The sequence below is a fragment of the Salvelinus fontinalis genome, chromosome 20, assembly GCF_029448725.1.
Source record: "Salvelinus fontinalis isolate EN_2023a chromosome 20, ASM2944872v1, whole genome shotgun sequence".
NCBI classification, from domain to species: domain Eukaryota; kingdom Metazoa; phylum Chordata; class Actinopteri; order Salmoniformes; family Salmonidae; genus Salvelinus; species Salvelinus fontinalis.
In genome coordinates, this window is record NC_074684.1 from 22,951,377 (window position 1) to 22,972,553 (window position 21,177).

The 21,177-nt window shown below is 41.5% G+C and overlaps 1 protein-coding gene across 21 annotated transcripts in view; it reads left to right on the forward strand.

The window, feature by feature from the left end:
- LOC129817527 (receptor-type tyrosine-protein phosphatase kappa-like) overlaps positions 1–21,177 on the forward strand; it is a 183,833-nt gene that overhangs the window by 70,756 nt on the left and 91,900 nt on the right. For all 21 annotated transcript variants that reach the window (XM_055872878.1, XM_055872876.1, XM_055872875.1 and 18 more), the window contains one exon: positions 18,725–18,806. In XM_055872878.1, the coding sequence (XP_055728853.1) occupies positions 18,725–18,806 (82 nt within the window). The remainder of the gene's footprint in view (positions 1–18,724; positions 18,807–21,177) is intronic.

Genomic DNA, 21,177 nt, shown 5'->3' on the forward strand with positions numbered 1-21,177 from the left:
CCTCTCCACCCCAGGCCTTTATCTCTGGCAGGTAAGGCGATAAGAGAACGGCAAATATCACATCACCCAGCTGATGGGGGGATGAGTGGGTGCCTGGCAGACAGATGTGTGTGTTTGCATCTCTGACAATGTTTGCTGTATATTTCCACGTCACGGACGTAGTTTGTTGAAAGAGTTTTGGCAGTTGAGTATCAGTTTCTGATATTCCTACTTGTGTTGGTTGCCTATGTGATAATATTGATAATCAAAGCTCTTTCTGTAATCAGTGGATTGTATTTCTCTCTGGTTGAGAGAAAGGGAGAGAAAAAGAAAGAATGTCTTGGAGTAGGTCTGTACAACCAAATGTTTATGCTCACAATGTAAATATATGTATGTATTATTCACTTGCAGACCACAGAAGTGGCTAGTATGAATATTTGATAGAACTGGGTTACAAGTTACAATCACAGTGAACAAATTGGTAATATTGAGCAGAAAATCTATTACAGCTACCCCCCCCCCCCCTTTCTCTCTCTCACACACACACACACACACACACACACACACACACACACACACACACACACACACACACACACACACACACACACACACACACACACAACCGGCTGGGATGGCAGGAGTTGCTGACATCATAGTTGTATGTGCAGCGCATGCAGGCTCCATGTAGGCCCAGCCCAGCTGCAGTCTCAAATCAAATGTTATTTGTCACATGCTTCGTACGCAACAGGTGTAGACTAACAGTGAAATGCTTAGTTACTGGCCCTTCCCAACAAAGCAGAAAAATAAAATGGAGAAATAATAGAAAGCGAAAACATGTAATAGACACTGCATCTTTAAGACACTGCATCTCAGTGCAAGAGGCGTCACTGCAGTACCTGGTTCAAATCCAGGCTATATCACATCCCATAAGGTGGCGCGCAATTGGCCCAGAGTCGTCTGGGTTTGGCCGGGGTAGGCCGTCATTGTAAATAAGAATTTGTTCTTAACTTAATATGTCAATTCCTCATCAATTCACGGGGATTTAACCGTTTTTACATTCATTGTCTTAATGGGTGCATGCTTATTAGTAACTGGAATAAGAAATGTCATAAATGTGTCAAGTGCAGCGTCTGGTTGCTCCTCAATACACACCACAACAAATATCAACAACATAGGAATCACTACAAAACTTTGTGTATGACATCTTATACACTATATTAGGCCCAGCCTTTGGAGCTTTGGTTTTCCTAGATATGGCTACTATATTGTCATCACTACATCCAATGGATTTGGATACTGCTTTAAAGCAAATTTCTGCAGAATTAGTAAAGATGTGATCAATACATGTTGATGATTTCATGTCTGTGCTGTTTGTAACTACCCTGGTAGGTTGACTGGTTACAGTTTGAAGCGTTTTCTTGAGTGGGCAGCTTGATAAAAGCCAATCAATATTTAAATCACCCAGAAAATATACTGCTCTCTGTCAAGCATTTCACATGTTATATACTGACTAATAGCAATTGGTGGTCTAGCAGCTTCCCACAAGAATGGGCTTTAGGTGAGGCAGATGACGATATGAAATGTCATCAGCACAACCCAGATAAACAAACTGCTATCTATATAGCTTGCTCCTCCTTGCTACTTCCAATCTACAGTATATATAGCTCCTCCTTGCTACTTCCAATCTATATACACTATATATACAAAAGTATATGGACACCCCTTCAAATAAGTGGATTTGGCTTTTTCAGCCACACCCGTTGCTGACAGGTGTGTACAATCAAGCACACAGCCATGCAATCTCCATAGACAAACATTGGCAGTAGAACGGCCTTACTGAAGCGCTCAGTGACTTTCAACGTGGCACTGTCATAGGATGCCACCTTTTCAACAAGTCAGTTTGTCAAATTTCAGCCCTGCTAGAGCTGCCCCGGGAAACTGTAAGTGCTGTTATTGTGAAGTGGAAATGTCTAGGAGCAACAACAGCTCAGCCACGAAGTGGTAGGCCACACAAGCTCACGGAACGGGACCACTGAGTGCTGAAGCATGTAAAAATCGTCTGTCCTTGGTTGCAACACTCACTACCGAGTTCCCAACTGCCTTTGGAAGCAATGTCAGCACAATAATTGTTCGGAAACATTCATGAAATGGGTTTCCATAGCCGAGCAGCCACATGTTACGTTCCCCAGTTTCTGTGTTGTATTTGAGTGTGTGTGTTTCAGGAGATGGCTTCCTGGAAGCCTCCCCAACCAGCTGATTGGTCGACCCCAGGCTAATTGATGATTGGAGCTGACTCCGCCCCCTCGTCAATAAGCAGCTGACTCTAATCACCATTGCCACCAGAAGATATAAAAGCCAGTGTTCTGTTCAGAAGAAAAGAGAAATGATTAGAGAGAGATTTTTTCTGGAGAATTTGATAGTGATAAAGTGTTGGTTGTTTCTCAAAGATATTTGGTATGTACTATGTAAGTTGTTGCTGAGGGAGCTGATTGGTTATGTCTGTTATATGTTTTAGGACGCACTGTTTTGATTATTGAAATTGTTTGTTGTTCTGTATCATTAGTTCCCAGGGGGGAAGGAGAAGGCACTTTGGGAGTGCTTAGGCAAGAGGCCCGAGGGCATACATATACCCGTAGTATATTCAATGTCTAGGCACACTAGGTAAGACCTGGACGGACCACCCCCTGTATTTTTGTTAGGGCACCAGGTGGTGCTAAGTTAGGTAAGTTAAGTGTGTAGGCAGGTTAGATATTTACTTTCTTTCCTTTGGTTCCGTCCAGCCCCTTTTCCCCATATTACCGTGTAGGAAATAAATCCTAGTAACGGTAAATTCTGCCTTTGTCGTGCTTTCTCGCACCTATTGTCCATACCTCTTTCGCTTCATGGAGAGTTGGGTTGCAGCAGGGAGTTGCATTCCCTCTTTTTAGAGGCGTGCGTAACACAGCAAACAAGCCTAAAATCACCATACACTATGCCAAGTGTCGGCTGGAGTGGTGTAAAGCTCACCGCCATTGGATCTGGAGCAGTGGAAACGCATTCTCTGGAGTGATGAATCACGCTTCAGCAGTCCGACAGACAAATCTGGGTTTAGCGGATGCCAGGAGAACGCTACCTGCCCCAATGCATAGTGTAAAGTTTGGTGGAGGAGGAATAATGGACTGGGACTGTTTTTCATGTTTCAGGCCCCTTAGTTCCAGTGAAGGGAAATCTTAATGTTACAGCATAGGGTGACATTCTAGATGATTCTGTGCTTCCAACTTTGTGACAACAGTTTGGGGAGGGCCCTTTCCTGTTTTAGCATGATAATGCCCCCGTGCACAAAGCAAGGTCCATACAGAAAGGATTTGTCAAGATTGTTTTGGAAGAACTTGACTGGCCTTCAGAGAACACTGACCTCAACCCCCTCGAACACCTTTTGGCATGAATTGGAACCGACTGCGAGCCATGTCTAATTGCCCAATATCTGTGCCCGACCTCACTAATGCTATTTGTTGCTGAATGGAAGCAAGTCCCCACAGCAGTTCAAACTGGAGTAGCAGCACGACCAGGTGAACTGGGGACAGCCAGGCGTCATCAGGCCAGGCAGACACTTTTTTTTAGACACTTTGTTGGTGTTTCCTTTATTTTGCAGATACCCGCATGTGCTTGTGATACCTTAATCAACAGTTATTTTTTTTAATAAACTATAGATCCTCTGTGAATACATTATGCTCTCTGGTGTATTTTGAACATTGAGAGCGGGCTCCTGTGGTTGGATTAAAAATTATAATGTTTAAAAAAATACTATTTCAGGTTTTTTTGCCCTCTTTGGCACAAGCCCGACTCACAATTGACCAGTCAGATTTATTATTATTAATTCACAAATTAACATTAATGAACATTATTCACATAGAATATTGCATTCTATTATACACCCTATCATAATCAAAAATTATATTTAAAAAATAAGTAATGTATGAATGTATTATCAGTTCATATATCTACTTTATTGTATAGCTTAACAAATTGAAGAGTGATTGACAATAAATAATTGTAATCAAATTAAAATGTTGATGCATTATAATGAGTTAATTACCTGAATGCATCTTTATTGCCTAGGCATTAACAAAATATTCATACAAATATGATTAGGCCTCTCATAGACTAGGCCTTGTAGAAAGAGGGTCAATCAAGTTACGTCTGCCAAATGAATGTAACATTGGAAGAAAATACATAAATCCAGCCACAGAGTATAACCTCTAATCATAAAAAATGTTTTTTAAACATGCACAATTAGAAGCTTCAATCTATATAGAGAAAGCGTGACTAAATTCAAGCCCAGTAACTTCGCTCACCACATCCACCTTGTCTCGTATGGCTGCCACGAAAAGCCCCCACCTGCTAATCTGCACGAAGTGTGTGCGTGCCACTGGCGATGTACCTTGCTGGACATGTTAGCTGTTCTCGGCGGCTAATCATCACTTCAAACGCATTCCTTCGCGGTGTTATCGGTTGGTCTACTACTACTGGTAGTACCGTTAAAATGTAAGTTATGAATCGCAAATCACCATACAGCTGACACACTTGATTTCATTTGGAGTTCAATTTGGTTGTCCAAAATACTATCAGCTTGCCCTGCTCTTTGCCGATGAATGCCCTGATCTCTGGCCAGTCAATTGGTTGAATTACATTGTTGTTTCGTCTATTAATCGCTTCTAATAGATCTGAAAATTATGCAATATCCATGAATTTAACCGAATGTTTGTTTATAATGAGGTACGTCCCACATTTAACCTGGACACATAAATAGTAGGAATTTGCGCTGGCTACAGCCATGACAGCATGAGAGAGAAATGAAACATCTGCACGTGGCCTGCAGGTTTCACAGCCTGTGTGTTTCACTGTCCAATCTGAGGCTTGAACATGATCTGAGGCTGTTTGGTCTCTTGGGTATCAACTTGGGAGAGCGGACAGTGTATTATAAACAAAAAGCCTCTTATATTGGCCCCAAAAAATAACACATCTGATTTTTATGTTTTCGGTGTGTGGAGAAAAGTGAGGCGGGGCATCGGATAAACAGTAATTCAACTTTGTCCGGCCTAACTAGGATTAAAGTGTCAGATGGTAAACGGTAGCAGCAGCGTATGTGATGATTACAGCTACAAATGTTGTTTACGAAGCGTATGACAAATATCATTTGATTTGAGTTTGCTGTGTATTTCACCTTTCAGAGACCTTTCATTTTGTCTGTATTGACTTATTGTGTGGAGACATTTTGGGATAATTGAACTTTATCACAGGGTTGCTGAGTAAACTCCTTAGTTCCTCAAATCAAAATGGGATGAACAAATGTAATCCACCAATTTGCATGTATCCACTCTGAGTGTTTTTATTCCGTTGGCTGTCATCCTGTGTTGTGAATATGTCACCGTCTTCTCCCCACCTGGAGGGGTTCAGAGATAGTTATTTTCAAAGAGCTGTCAGGGGGCTGATGCTGTGAGGAGAGCTCACTGGTTTATGGCAGGGTGATATAAGGGCTAGCCTGTTGCAGCTAGCTCGGTTAAGATAATTGCTCCAGCGCAGGGTGTCACAGCAGAGTTTTTTTGTTTGTTCTCAACTTCCATTTTCAATGATGTCCAGCCTCTTCTCTTTACTGTGACAACTGAAAATTGCATTCGATAGTTTGGAAATGGCTACTCTATCACCTTGTACCCCAAAGACTAATAGGTGTTGTTGTTCATCTATGTTGTAAGACCAGGCTCTAATAAGATCATGGTATTGAGTGAAAAATCTGCTAACTGAGTACAGTACATCTGCCCATTTTCACTAGTTGTGGAGGGGGGGGGGGGGGGGGGGGTTGTGGCAGATTCCCATGGCTGCACTGACTGTACTTAGATCCACTGCTTCCTTCAAAAGTTGTACCATAATTCTCACATTGGAATTATCGCAGGTGCTGGCTTAAGATTTGTTTAGCCAATGTCGTATGCATTAACTTCTACTGCCTCAGAAACCCGGATCCGGGAGCACCCCCCACCTCCCCCACCAGTAAAAAAGCTGAATAGCATAGCTAGCATAGCGTCACAATTAAATAGTAGCATCTAAATATCATTCAATCACAAGTCCAAGACACCAAATGAAAGATACAGATCTTGTGATTCAAGCCATCATCTCTGATTTTTAAAATGTTTTACAGGGAAGACACAATGTAAATCTATTAGCTAACCACGTTAGCAAAAATCACAATTTCTCTTTGTCCACCATTTTTTCTCAACACCAGTAGCTATCACCAATTCGGCCAAATAAAGATATTGATAGCCACTAACCAAGAAAAAACCTCATCGGATGACAGTCTGAAAACATATTTATGGTATAGGATAGGTTTTGTTAGAAAAATGTGCATATTTCAGGTATAAATCATAGTTTACAATTGCACCCACCGTCACAACTCGACTAGAAAAAATACAGAGAGCAACGTGTATTACCTAATTACTAATCATAAAACATTTCTTAAAAATACACAGTGTACACTAATTGAAAGACACAGATCCTGTGAATCCAGACAATATTTCAGATTTTCTAAGTGTCTTACAGCGAAAACACAATAAATCGTTATATTACCATAGCACATGTGCAAACATTACCCCAGCATTGATTCACGGCAAAAAGAGCGATAGCATTATCACCACCAAAATGTATTAATTTTTTCACTAACCTTCTCAGAATTCTTCAGATGACACTCCTGTAACATCACATTACAACATACATATAGAGTTTGTTCGAAAATGTGCATATTTAGCCACCAAAATCATGGTTAGACAATGAGAAAAGTAGCCAAGCTGGTCAGAAAATGCCGGGCACCATATTAGACAGTGATCTAGTCTTATACATAATACTCATAAACTTGACTAAAAAATACAGGGTGGACAGCGATTGATAGACAATTTAATTCTTAATGCAATCGCTGAATTACATTTTTTTAATTATCCTTACTTTTCAATACAGGTTGCGCCAAGCGAAGCTACACCAAACAAAATGGCGGCATAAGCGTTTAACATTTTTCGACAGAAACAAGATTTATCATCATAAATAGTTCTTACTATGAGCTGTTCTTCCATCAGAATCTTGGGCAATGAATCCTTTCTCCGGTCTAATCGTCTTTTGGTCGAAAGATGTCCTCTTGTCCCGTCGAAATGGCCACTAACGTTCACCATGCACTCAAAGTGCCCAGCTCCTCAAAGTGCATCACACAGAAATGCCATAAAATCGCCCTAAACGGATATAAATTGCTATAAAACGGTTCAAATTAACTACCTTATGATGTTTATAACACCTATAACGAGTAAAAACATGACCGGAGAAATATTACTGGCTAAACAACAGCTTGGAAGGAGGCAAGTCCGATGTCCATCGTGCGTCAGGCGCAGAGACGAAAAGAAATGTACTTCCGGTATTTGGTGTTTTATAGAGGCCCTGATTACGCAATCGACTCCATTCAAAGCGTCACCACGTACTGACATCCAGAGGAAGACTGTTTCTCCATAGCATTTACAGGGACTTTACAACCGACCTGGGAACAGGGGCCAAGATTTCTGAAATCTCACTCCCTGTCATGAAAAGTGCTGTAGAAGGAGTTCTGTTTCACTCAGAGACAAAATTCCAACGGCTATAGAAACTAGAGTGTTTTCTATCCAATAATAATAATAATATGCATATTGTACGAGCAAGAATTGAGTAGGAAGCCGTTTAATCTGGAGACCGATTTATGCTAAGTCGAAACAGCACCCCCTATATTCGCAAGAAGTTTTAAGAGGGAGATCACTTAAAAGGATATGTATCTCAGCTAAAAGCTAAATACCATCATTAAGCTAGAGTAGGGATGGACAACTTTGATGGGGTTGGGGGCCACAAAATACTCATCATGGGGGGGGGGGGGGGGGTGCAGTGGCTTGCCGGTCTGCCATAGTGGCTCGCGGGTCTGTGTCCCCACATCCATACCAAGATGTAGTCAGAGCCGGCCCTAGTGCTAAGCAAAATGTTGTTTTCCCCACCTTGCAAGCAAGACATTCGAGCGGCCATCGTCTTGACAGAGGAGAGAAAAAAATAGATGTTTTAGTATTCATTTCTTGCAATTCTATACCGAACAAAAATATAAACTCAACATGTAAAATGATGGTCCCATGTTTTATGAGTTGAAATATAACATCCCCAACATACACACAAAAATCATATTTCTCTCAAATTCTATGCAGAAATTTGTTTACATCCCTGTAAGTGAACGTTTTTCCTTTGCCAAGATAATCCATCCACTTGACTGGTGTGGCATATCGAGAAGCTGATTTGAACATCATGATCATTACACAGGTGCACCTTTTGCTGGGGACAGTAAAATGTGCAGTTTGTCACACAACACAGTGCCACAGAGTTTTAAAGGAGTGTGCAATTGGCATGCTAACTGCAGGATTGTCCGCCAGAGCTGTTGCAAGGGAATTTAATGTTAATTTCTCTACCATAAGCCGCCACAACGTCATTTTATTTAGAGAATTTGGCAGTATGTCCAACTGGTCTCACAACCGCAGACAACGTGTAACCACGCCAGTCCAGGACCTTCAAATCCGGCTTCTTCACATTCGGGATCATCTGAGGGGGAGGGTGTGTGTGCTGAGGAGAATTTGTCAAATTTCAAATCAAATTTATTTATATAGCCCTTCTTACATCAGCTGATATCTCAAAGTGCTGTACAGAAATCCAGCCTAAAACCCCAAACAGCAAGCAATGCAGGTGTAGAAGCACGGTGGCTCGGAAAAACTCCCTAGAAAGGCCAAAACCTAGGAAGAAACCCAGAGGAACCAGGTTATGAGGGGTGGCCAGTCCTCTTCTGGCTGTGATTATAACAGAACATGGCCAAGATGTTCAAATGTTCATAAATGACCAGCATGGCCAAATAATAATAATCACAGTAGTTGTCGAGGGTGCAACAAGTCAGAACCTCAGGAGTAAATGTCACTTGGCTTTTCATAGCCAATCATTGAGAGTATCTCTACCGCTCCTGCTGTCTCTAGAGAGTTGAAACAGCAGGTCTAGGACAGGTAGCACGTCCGGTGAACAGATCAGTGTTCCATAGCCGCAGGCAGAACAGTTGAAACTGGAGCAGCACCACGGCCAGGTGGACTGGGGACAGCAAGGAGTCATCATGCCAGGTAATCCTGAGGCATGGTCCTAGGGCTCAGGTCCTCCGAGAGAGAGAAAGAAGGGAAGAGAGAATTAGAGAGAGCATACTTAAATTCACACAGGACATCGGATAAGCAGGAGAAATACTCCAGATATAACAGACTGACCCTAGCCCCCTGACACAAACTACTGCAGCATAAATACTGGAGCCTGAGGCAGGAGGGGTCAGGAGACATTGTGGCCCCATCCGATGATACCCCCGGACAGGGCCAAACAGGCAGGAAATAACCCCACCCACTTTGCCAAAGCACAGCCCCCACACCACTAGAGGGATATCTTCAACCACCAACTTACCATCCTGAGACAAGGCCGAGTATAGCCCACAAAGATCTCCGCCACGGCACAACCCAAGGGGAGGCGCCAACCCAACCCAAACAGGAAGATCACATCAGCAACTCAGCCCACTCAAGTGACGCACCCCTCCTAGGGACGGCATGGAGGAGCACCAGTAAGCCAGTGACTCAGCCCCTGTAATAGGGTTAGAGGCAGAGAATCCCAGTGGAGAGGGGGGAACCGGCCAGGCAGAGACAGTAAGGGCGGTTCGTTGCTCCAGAGCCTTTCTGTTCACCTTCACACTCCTGGGCCAGACTACACTCAATCATATGCCCTACTGAAGAGATGAGTCTTCAGTAAAGACTTAAAGGTTGAGACCGAGTCTGCGTCTCTCACATGGGTAGGCAGACCATTCCATAAAAATGGAGCTCTATAGGAGAAAGCCCTGCCTCCAGCTGTTTGCTTAGAAATTCTAGGGACAATTAGGAGGCCTGCGTCTTGTGACCGTAGCGTACGTGTAGGTATGTACGGCAGGACCAAATCGGAAAGATAGGTAGGAGCAAGCCCATGTAATGCTTTGTAGGTTAGCAGTAAAACCTTGAAATCAGCCCTTGCCTTAACAGGAAGCCAGTGTAGGGAGGCTAGCACTGGAGTAATATGATCAAATTTTGGGGTTCTAGTCAGGATTCTAGCAGCCGTATTTAGCACTAACTGAAGTTTATTTTGTGCCTTATCCGGGTAGCCGGAAAGTAGAGCATTGCAGTAGTCTAATCTAGATGTAACAAAAGCATCGATTAATTTTTCTGCATCATTCTTGGACAAAAAGTTTCAGATTTTTGCAATGTTACATAGATGGAAAAAAGCTGTACTTGAAACAGTCTTGATATGTTCGTCAAAAGAGAGATCAGGGTCCAGAGTGACGCCGAGGTCCTTCACAGTTTTATTTGAGACGACTGTACAACCATCAAGATTAATTGTCAGATTCAACAGAAGATGTCTTTGTTTCTTGGGACCTAGAACAAGCACCTCTGTTTTGTCCGAGTTTAAAAGTAGAAGGTTTGCAACCATCCACTTCCTTATGTCTGAAACACAGGCTGTGAGGGCAATTTTGGGGCTTCACCATATTTCATTGAAATGTACAGCTGTGTGTCATCCGCATAGCAGTGAAAGATAACATTACGTTTTCAAATGACATCCCCAAGAGGTAAAATATATAGTGAAAACAATAGTGGTCCTAAAACGGAACCTTGAGGAACACTGAAAATTACAGTTGATTTGGCAGAGGACAAACCATTCACAGAGACAAACTGATATCTTTCCGACAGGTAAGATCTAAACCAGGCCAGAACTTGTCTGTGTAGACCCATTTGGATTTCCAATCTCTCCAAAAGAATGTGGTGATTGATGGTATCAAAGCAGCACTAAGGTCGAGGAGCACGAGGACAGATGCAGAGCCTCGGTCTGACGCCATTAAAAGGTCATTTACCACCTTCACAAATGCAGTCTCAGTGCTATGATGGGGTCTGACGCCATTAAAAGGTCATTTACCACCTTCACAAATGCAGTCTCGGTGCTATGATGGGGTCTAGACTGAAGCATTTCATATACATTGTTTGTCTTCAGGAAGGCAGTGATTTGCTGCGCAACAGCTTTTTCAATTTTTTTTGAGAGGAATGGAAGATTCGATATAGGCCGATTTTATTTATTTTTTTTATTTTTTTTATATTTTCTGGGTCAAGGTTTGGCTTCTTCAAGAGAGGCTTTATTACTGCCACTTTTAGTGAGTTTGGTACACATCCAGTGGATAGAGAGCCGTTTATTATGTTCAACATAGGAGGGCCAAGTACAGGAAGCAGCTCTTTCAGTAGTTTAGTCCGAATAGGGTCCAGTATCCAGCTTGAAGGTTTAGAAGCCATGATTGTTTTCATCATTGTGTCAAGAGATATAGTACTAAAACACTTGAGTGTCTTTCTTGATCCTAGGCCCTGGCAGAGTTGTGCAGACTCAGGACAACTGAGCTTTGGAGGAATACGCAGATTTAAAGAGAAGTCCGTAATTTGCTTTCTAATGATCATGATCTTTTCCTCAAAGAAGTTCATGAATTTATTACTGCTGAAGTGAAAGCCATCCTCTCTTGGAGAATGCTGCTTTTTAGTTAGCTTCGCGACAGTATCAAAAATACATTTTGGATTGTTCTTATTTTCCTCAATTAGGTTGGAAAAATAGGATGATCGAGCAGCAGTGAGGGCTCTTCAATACTGCACGGTACTGTCTTTCCAAGCTAGTCGGAAGACTTCCAGTTTGGTGTGGCGCCATTTCCGTTCCAATTTTCTGGAATCTTGCTTCAGAGCTCGGGTATTTTCTGTATACCGGAGAGCTAGTTTCTTATGACAAATGTTTTTAGTTTTTAGGGGTGCAACTGCATCTAGGGTATTGCGCAAGGTTAAATTTAGTTCCTCAGTTAGGTGGTTAACCTGTCTAGGATGAGTGTGCCGCTAGCGGCACTCCCCCCCCCACCCCCACTGAAAAACCAGTGCCGCGAAATTCAAAAATTTTTTTTTTTTTAAATATTTAACTTTCACACATTAAAGTCCAATACAGCTAATGAAAGACACAGATCTTGTGAATCCAGTCAACATGTCCGATTTTTAAAATGTTTTACAGGGAAGACACAATATGTAAAGATGTACATCTATTACCTAAAAACACATTAGCATAATCCACCATCTTTTATTTGTCCACCAACACCAGTAGCTATCACCAATTCGGCTAAACTAAGATATTTATAGCCCTAACCAAGAAAAAAACTCATCAGATGACAGTCTGATAACATATTTATGGTATGGGATAGGTTTTGTTAGAAAAAAGTGCATATTTCAGGTAGACGGCATAGGTTACAATTGCACCCATCGTCACAAATGGACTAGAATAATTACTATGAGCAACGTGTTTACCTACTTACTAATCATCAAACATTTCGTAAAAATACACAGCATACACTAATCGAAAGACACAGATCCTGTGAATACAGACAATATTTCAGATTTTCTAAGTGTCTTACAGCGAAAACACAATAAATCGTTATATTAGCATAGCACATAGCACATAGCAGCCCAGCATTGATTCTAGCCAAAGTGGGCGATAACGTCAACATCGCCAAAAATATATTAATTTTTTCACTAACCTTCTCAGAATTCTTCAGATGACACTCCTGTAACATCATATTACACAATCCATATAGAGTTTGATCGAAAATGTTTATATTTAGCCACTAAAATCATGGTTAGACAATGTGAAATGTAGCTCAGCTGGTCAGAAAATGTCCTTGCGCCACTTAGACAGTGATCTACTCTTATACATAAATACTCATAAACGTGACTAAAAAATATAGGGTGGACAGGGATTGATAGACAATTTAATTCTTAATACAATTGCGGAATTACATTTTTTAATTTATCCTTACTTTTCAATACAGTTTGCGCCAAGCGAAGCTACGTCAAAAAACATGGCGTCCTAAGCCACTAAAATTTTTCGACGGAAACACGATTTATCATAATAAAAATGTCCTACTTTGAGCTGTTCTTCCATCAGTATCTTGGGCAAAGGATCCTTTCTTGGGAGTAATCGTCTTTTGGTGGAAAGCTGTCCTCTTGCCATGTGGAAATGCCAACTGCGTTCGGTATGAATTGAAAGCGTGCCCAGCTATTCACAGCGTTAAAGAAATAAATGTCCCAAAATCGCACTAAACGGATATAAATTGCTATAAAACGCTTTAAATTAACTACCTTATGATGTTTTTAACTCCTATAACGAGTAAAAACATGACCGGAAAAATATAACAGGCTAAACTAACGCTTGGAAAAATAGCAGGTCGATGTCCTCCACGCGCATTACGCAGCTGCAAAGGAGCTCCTACCTACAGGGTTTTTTAATTTGTAGGGCCTGTGAACGCGCAATCGACCCCATTGAAATCGTCATCACGTAAAGGCATCCAGGGGAAGACGTAAGTAGTGTCCGTATAGTCATAGCAAAAACAGTGCCCTTTTAACTGACTCCAGAACAGTGGCCAAAATTTCTGAAATCTGACTCCATGTCAGGGAAATTGCTGTAGAATGGGCTCTGTTCCACTTAGAGACAAAATTTCAACTCCTATAGAAACTATAGACTGTTTTCTATCCAATAATAATAATAATATGCATATTGTACGATCAAGGATTTTGTGGGAAGCCGTTTCAAAAATTACACGATTAGCATAAATAGTCTCAACAGCGCCCCCATCCTCAACAGGTTAACTGATTTTTGTCCTCTGACAGGAGGCCTGTAAACAGTAGCTATAAAAAGTGATTGAGTAGGCTGCATAGATTTCATGACAAGAAGCTCAAAAGACGAAAACGTCATCTTATTTTTGGTAAATTGAAATTTGCTATCGTGTTAGCAACACCTCCGCCTTTTGCGGGATGCACGGGGGATATGGTCACTAGTGTAACCAGGGCATGAGGCCTCATTTAACACGGTAAATTCTTCAGACTTAAGCCATGAATTTAGAATTATGTCTGTAATAAAGCCCTTTTGTGGGGAAAAAGTAATTCTGATTCACTGGGTCTGGCTCCCCAGTTGGTGGGCCTATGCCCTCCCAGGCCCACCCATGGCTGCGCCCCTGCTCAGTCATGTGAAATCCATAGGCTAGGGCCTAATGAATTTATTTACATTTACTTATTTCCTTACATGAACTGTAACTCAGTAAAATTGTTGCATGTTGCGTTTATATGTTTTGTTCAGTACCTTCTACCTTCTTAACAGCACTATCAACAAGGTAGGTCCTACAGGCTCTAGTTTTGTCGCACCTACTGTTGGTGGTCAGGTGCCACAAAGAGGGACTTTTGCAATTGGCTCAAAAGAGAGCAGCACGGGTAGCCCTTGGATGTACACAGAGAGCAAACATTGATAATATGCATGTCAATCTCTCCTGGTTCAAAGTGTAGGAGAGATTGACTTCATCACTACTTGTATTTGTGAGAGGTATTGACATGTTGAAAGCACCGAACTGTTTATTTAATCGACTAGCACCCATGCATACCCCACAAGACATACCACCAGAGGTCTCTTCACAGTCCCCATGTCCAGAACAGACTATGGGAGGTGCACAGTACTACATAGAGCCATGACTACATGGAACTCTATTCCACATCAAGTAACTGATTTAACCTCTAACGAGCCTCAACCCCGGATCCGGGAGCACCCCCCCCCCCCACCCCACACACTGATTAGCATCGCTAGCATAGCGTCACAATTAAATAGTAGCATCTAAATATCATTAAATCACAAGTCCAAGACACCTAATGAAAGATACAGATCTTGTGAAGAAAGCCACCATTTCAGATTTTTAAAATGTTTTACAGGGAAGACACAATATGTAAATCTATTAGCTAAACACGTTAGCAAAAGACACTTTTTCTTTGTCCACCATTTTTTCTCAACACCAGTAGCTATCACCAATTCGGCTAAACTAAGATATTGATAGCCACTAACCAAGAAAAAACCTCATCAGATGACAGTCTGATAACATATTTATGGTATAGGATAGGTTTTGTTAGAAAAATGTGCATATTTCAGGTATAAATCATAGTTTGCCATTGCAGCCACCATCACAAATCTCACCAAAGCGACTAGAATTACTACAGAGAGCAACTTGTATTACCAATTTACTCATCATAAAACATTTCTTAAAAATACACAGCACATAGCAATGGAAAGACACAGATCTTGTGAATTCAGACAACATTTCAGATTTTCGAAGTGTTTTACGGCGAAAACACAAATCGTTATATTAGCATACCACATATGCAAACGTTACCCCAGCATGAATTCAAGCCAAAGAGAGCGATATCGTTATCATCCAAAATATATTAATTTTTTCACTAACCTTCTCAGAATTCTTCCGATGACACTCCTGTAACATCATATTACAACATACATATAGAGTTTGTTCGAAAATGTGCATATTTAGCCATAAAAAAACGTGGTTATACAATGAAAATAGTAGCAAAACAAGCCTGGAAATGTCGGTCGCCATCTTTGAGTGATCTAGTTTAATCAATAGCTAATCATATACTTGACTAAAAAATACAAGGTTGACAGGAATCGAAAGACAAATTAGTTCTTAATGCAATCGCTGATAAACATTTTTTAAATTATCCTTACTTTTCAATACAGGTTGCGCCAAGCGAAGCTATACAAAACAAAATGGCGGCATAAGCGTTTAACATTTTTCGACAGAAACACGATTTATCATCATAAATTGTTCTTACTGTGAGCTGTTCTTCCATCAGAATCTTGGGCAAAGAATCCTTTCTTGGGTCTAATCGTCTTTTGGTCAAAAGCTGTCCTCTTGCCATGTGGAAATGCCCGCTAACGTTCGGCATGAACTGGAAACGTGCCCAGCGGTTCAAAGTGTCTCAGAAATAAATGCCTCAAAATCGCACTAAAAGGATATAAATTGCTATAAAACGGTTTAAATTAACTACCTTATGATGTTTTTAACACCTCTAACGAGTAAAAACATGACCAGAGAAATATTACTGGCTAAACAAAAGGTTGGAAGGAGGCGGGTCCGACGTCCTTCTTGCGCCAGGCGCAGGCAGCAAAGGGAAGCTACTTCCGCTATTTGGTGTCTTAAAGAGGCACTGATTGCGCAATCGACTCCATTCAAAGCGTCATCACGCACTGACATCCAGGGGAAGACGTAAGAAGTGTCTGTTTCTCCATAGCATTTCCACGGACCTTTAAACTGACTCCAGATCAGGTGCCAAGATGTCTGAAATCTGACTCGCTATCATGAAAAGTGCTGTAGATTGAGTTCTGTTTCACTCAGAGACATAATTCCAACGGCTATAGAAACTAGAGAGTGTTTTCTATCCAATAATAATAATAATATGCATATTGTACGAGCAAGAATTGAGTAGGAAGCCGTTTAATCTGTAGTGCAAATTATGCTAATGCAAAACAGCACCCCCTCTATTCGCAAGAAGTTAAACAGTAGAATGAAATTTTAAAAAGTGATAAAAATTCACCTTATGGAACAGCGGTGACTGTGAAGCAACACAAACAGGCACAAACCCATGTATACACACATGATAACATATGCACTCTACGCACACGTACACGTGGATTTTGTGTTGTAGATATGTGGTAGTGGAGTAGGGGACTGAGGGCACAAGTGTGTTGTGAAATCTGTTATGAATGTATTGTAATGTTTTTTAAATTGCATAGCTACCTTAATTTTGCCAGACCCCCAGAAGACTAGCTGCTGCTTTGGCAGCTAGTGGGGAACCATAATAAACACAAATCAAATACAAATGGGGCCCCCCGTCAGTAATTCGACCATGATTACTACAAGTTTAGATAGCTGGCCGCTAGACTAACTTATCAACCTACATTTGTTTTGCTGACATGGGCTAATTGAGTGACTGTCAGTGACTGACATAAGAGTAAAACTACTGATGCAAAACCACATTTCAAAATTGCACCTTGTGTATTCTACTATTCTTGCTCTGCTTTCTTGACATCTAAGTCAAGCAGGCAGGTCCTACAGGCCCTAGTTTTGTCGCATCTGGACTACTGCCCAGTTATGTGGTCAGGTGCGGCAAAGAAGGACATATGCAAATTGCAGTTGTCACAGGACAGAGCAGCACGTATTGCACTTTGATGTACACAGAGGACGAATGTCAATGAAATTCATGCTTATCTTTCCTGGCTCAAAATTTAGGAGAGATTGACTGCATCACTATTGGTCTTTGTGTGAGGTGTTGATGTGCTGAAGGTACCGAACTGTGTTCAAGCAGTTGGCACACAGTTCAGACATTCATCGGTATCACACAAGACATGCAACCAGAGGTCTTTTCACAGTCCCCTTGTCCAGAACAGGCTGGGAAACAAACGGTATTAAATAGAGCCATGACTAAATGGAACCCCCTGCCATCGCAGGTAACTCAAGCTTGCAATAAAACCATATTAAAAAAACAGAAAAAAGAACAACACAACGGGGACTGTGTTTTACTTTGCATTATGTATTGTATTATGTATGTGATACGACGGTGATGTGTGGTTGTCTTGCCTGGCTATCTTAAGATGAATACACTAGTTGTGGGTCACTCTGGATGAGGAGCGTCTGCTGAATGGCTAAATTGTAATGTAAATGTAGTGCTACAGTGTATGTATGTATATTTAAATATATTATGTATTTTATTTGTTGTGTTTCCTTTTTGACTCCAGGAAGAGTAGCCGCTGCCTCGGCACAAGCTAATTGGGGATCCTGATAAATACTAAAACAGTATGTTGAGCCTTTTTTGGGGGGTGGGGTGGGGAATTCACCCGCAGGCTTACAAAAGGGGCGTCACATGGCTGCCAGTTGCCCATCCTTCGGCTAGAGCTAGGCTGCAGCTGGCAGCCTTACAACTATTATTGTAAATGTTTATTCTGTCTCTCTCTTTTCTTGCTGAAAGTCATGCTTAGACATTCAGGGGATCAGGATTCAGCTGTAAATTGTACTTTAGATCTCACAATAGATGTAGTACATTGTGAATTCTAAGAAAGATGAATTTAAGGTTGTGTTCTGTGAAAAACAAAGTGCACAATGTTGAAGGGTTATTTTCTAGAATCAGCTTCAAGTGGAGGCAAAACCTTTTCAATTGACCATTTATAGAAATGTACATCTGTTCTCGTTGGCCCTCCAACACTTAGGCATACTTATGTGTCCAGAATAGAACGTCACCATGTGAGCCAGTTTGATATATCCTAAGTGCAGATAAGGTTGACGGACTCTGTCTTTTTCTTTTGTAAAAGCTGGGTACATTCCAACAAATAACCACCTTTTTGGTGAGTGGGCCGCAGAGGCCCATCCATCAATTTGTATTGTGGGAGCAGCATTTGAAAACTGCCATGCATGTAAGACATTGCCTGCTAGCCCTCACACAAAGGTATACACATTAAACTCGGGTTTACATTGTGTGTCAACCTATTAAGGCTGTACCATATGTTCTGCCCACACAACTGGTCCTTTTTTCCCATCTGTGTGCAAGACTGATTTCAGTTTACGATCACATCCCACGTCACCATAAAGTGCCCACAGCGGATGTACCAAACAGCTTCTTGTCGGAACCTACAAGTGTCCTGGACAGAATGATGGAGCATTGGGGATCAATCTGTGAAAACTTGATGGAAATAAATGTTGTTAACATCCTCTCTCTCTCTCTCTTTCTGACAGGTCATATTTGAGGCGGAGGTCTCGGACGGGAAGACCGGCTTCATTGCGATTGATGACATCCAGGTTTTGAGCTATCCATGTGGTAAGTCATTACACAGGCAGTAATTACCAGACACTCCTGCATTGCTGCTGATGGGTTTTTTGTTGCTCCGCAAATGAAGATAAGAAGGTGACCTTCTGGTAGAGGGGAAGGATGAGGTGAGCAAGGTTTGCTGCTGAAAGATAATAAAGTGGGCTGACCTGCATTTGAAAACATCAGTGTCGGCGCAGGAGGGAATAAATAAATATACTAATAAATGAATCTTCCGTGTAATAAAGGATAATTGTGCTCTCTCAGCATGGCTTTATGGGTTGTAATAGCTGGCTTCCACCCACTTCAGCACAATGAGGTACTTGAACGTTAACCTTAAAAAATCCCTGGCTTCCTGATAACCTGACCATTAAATATATTTTGTGGATTTCTCAATTTTCATCCAGAGACCAAGACACAGTTATGCATGTTTCCGACAGTTTCTACAGATGCCAAGAATCTGAGACGCCATTAGAAAGAATAGACTTTCCATTATTGAATCTTAATGTAATTTTAAACAAAGAAGTGTGTGTGTGTATGTCCACAGTTGTTTGCTTTGTATTCACACTCTTACACGTCGATGGGGTCCAACCTGAACGTTGAGATATTTGGATTTTACAATTCCCTCAGTTCTATAGTCTATCCAGGATGATAAAATAATTAACATTAAAGAATGTAAAGATATCCCAATTAGGAGCACCAGCAACCACAGGGGTAGTGATTTCACCTTCACTGAGGAGAGCTCCTAACTAGGACTGTAATCCTTTTGAACAGTGTAACAAACCTTTATAAAACTAACCACCATGGTTAGTTGTGACAGTTAATTGTAAATGGTGGGTAAATTGGCTGGTTTAGGTACCCTACACCCTTTGAGGCCTAGACTGGTGCAGTCCAGTGTGTCCAGTCATGCATCCTGTCCTGCTACCTCCTCCTAGGCTGCATCCCAAATGGCACCCTATTCCCTACATAGTGCACTACTTTTGGCCAGAGCCCTTTAGTGCACTATGAAGGGAATAGCATGCCATTTTGGACACAGCCCTAGCCTCCACAGTAACAGCATTCATTTAAATTGACAGCTGCATCCAGAGAAATTATCTGAGCAGTGAGCAGTACTGAGCACTAGCCACCCCTCATTTGGCAGCGGGGTAAGTGGATTGACTCAGGGGACTGGTACGTCCCAGGCTAATTTGGAGATAATCTGCTAATGGCGTCACTCCAGAGGGTCATTTCTGTTGGATTTAACAATAATAATTAAATAATAATTACCCTTCCCTCTCCATCATTCAACCATGTACTACTTTGGAGTGTTTAGTGAGTGCTATAGTAAAGCAATCATAGTCCTAGTAAGTGCATGGTTGCTCTTCAGTAACAAATGCTCTTGATTGGGACCAACAGGGGATAATCAGCAAATGCCATTTTCCTTTGCACCATGGCCTCTTCCTGATCCCTGTCTCAAGAGAAGCCTGCAGCTCTTCAGCAGCACTGACGCTAGGATGGATCTCTAACGAAGCTCTGTGTGAAATTAGTGTGTACTGAACCACCCAGCTTCTATCCACCCATTGCACTGATGATAATGAACTAGCTAAGCACTCACCCAAGCTGACAAACCATTGGACACAGTAATTTACAGTCTCTATTTTAGCAATAGTCCCTAGAGTCAAATTAGTTAAATCACTATTTTTGGGTCTTTTTCTAAGGTCCTATCACTAGTCCATTGGATTATCTCCTCTTTTCTTCTCTCTCCACAATGGCCTCGATCTCACACTGTAGTGCTCTCGCAGTCTACAATGCTGTCTCTTTGTATGTATGGTATGTGCATAAAATATGCCTAATCAGTTTTTCCTGCAGAGTATAAAGGGAAATTTGGAGGATTACCCTCCGGCTGTGACTTGAATTCACTGCTTGATTATAGAATACAATTAAATTCAGAATCACTCCAAAACACTAATAAAAAATACAAGAACAACTACAGGCACTGAGTTTTCCTTCTCAAAGTCAAATCGAAGAAAGATAATTCATTTTAAATGCAGCAATTTTAAACTTGAACATGTCTTTCTAGTTGCAGAGAGAAAAACATGGTGTTTCTATACATTGATAAAGTCATAGTTAATGTATTCAAAGTATGAATAGCCAAGCCATCGTTTGGCTCGTTAGGTAATCTGTAACGAGGATCCCTGGACATTAACAACAGTGTGATGCCAGACAACCGTTTTGGTCCTGTTGTGTTCAGACAGAGTTTAGCGCTGTTTCCTAAACGTTCCTCCTAGTTACGTGTGCTCAATTACTGCTGGCACCGCTCCAGACTACCACGCAGCATCTGGGCTGCCAACCTTCCAAATCACCATGAATAATTTAGCTGTCCAGATCAAAACTCTGCTTGTTA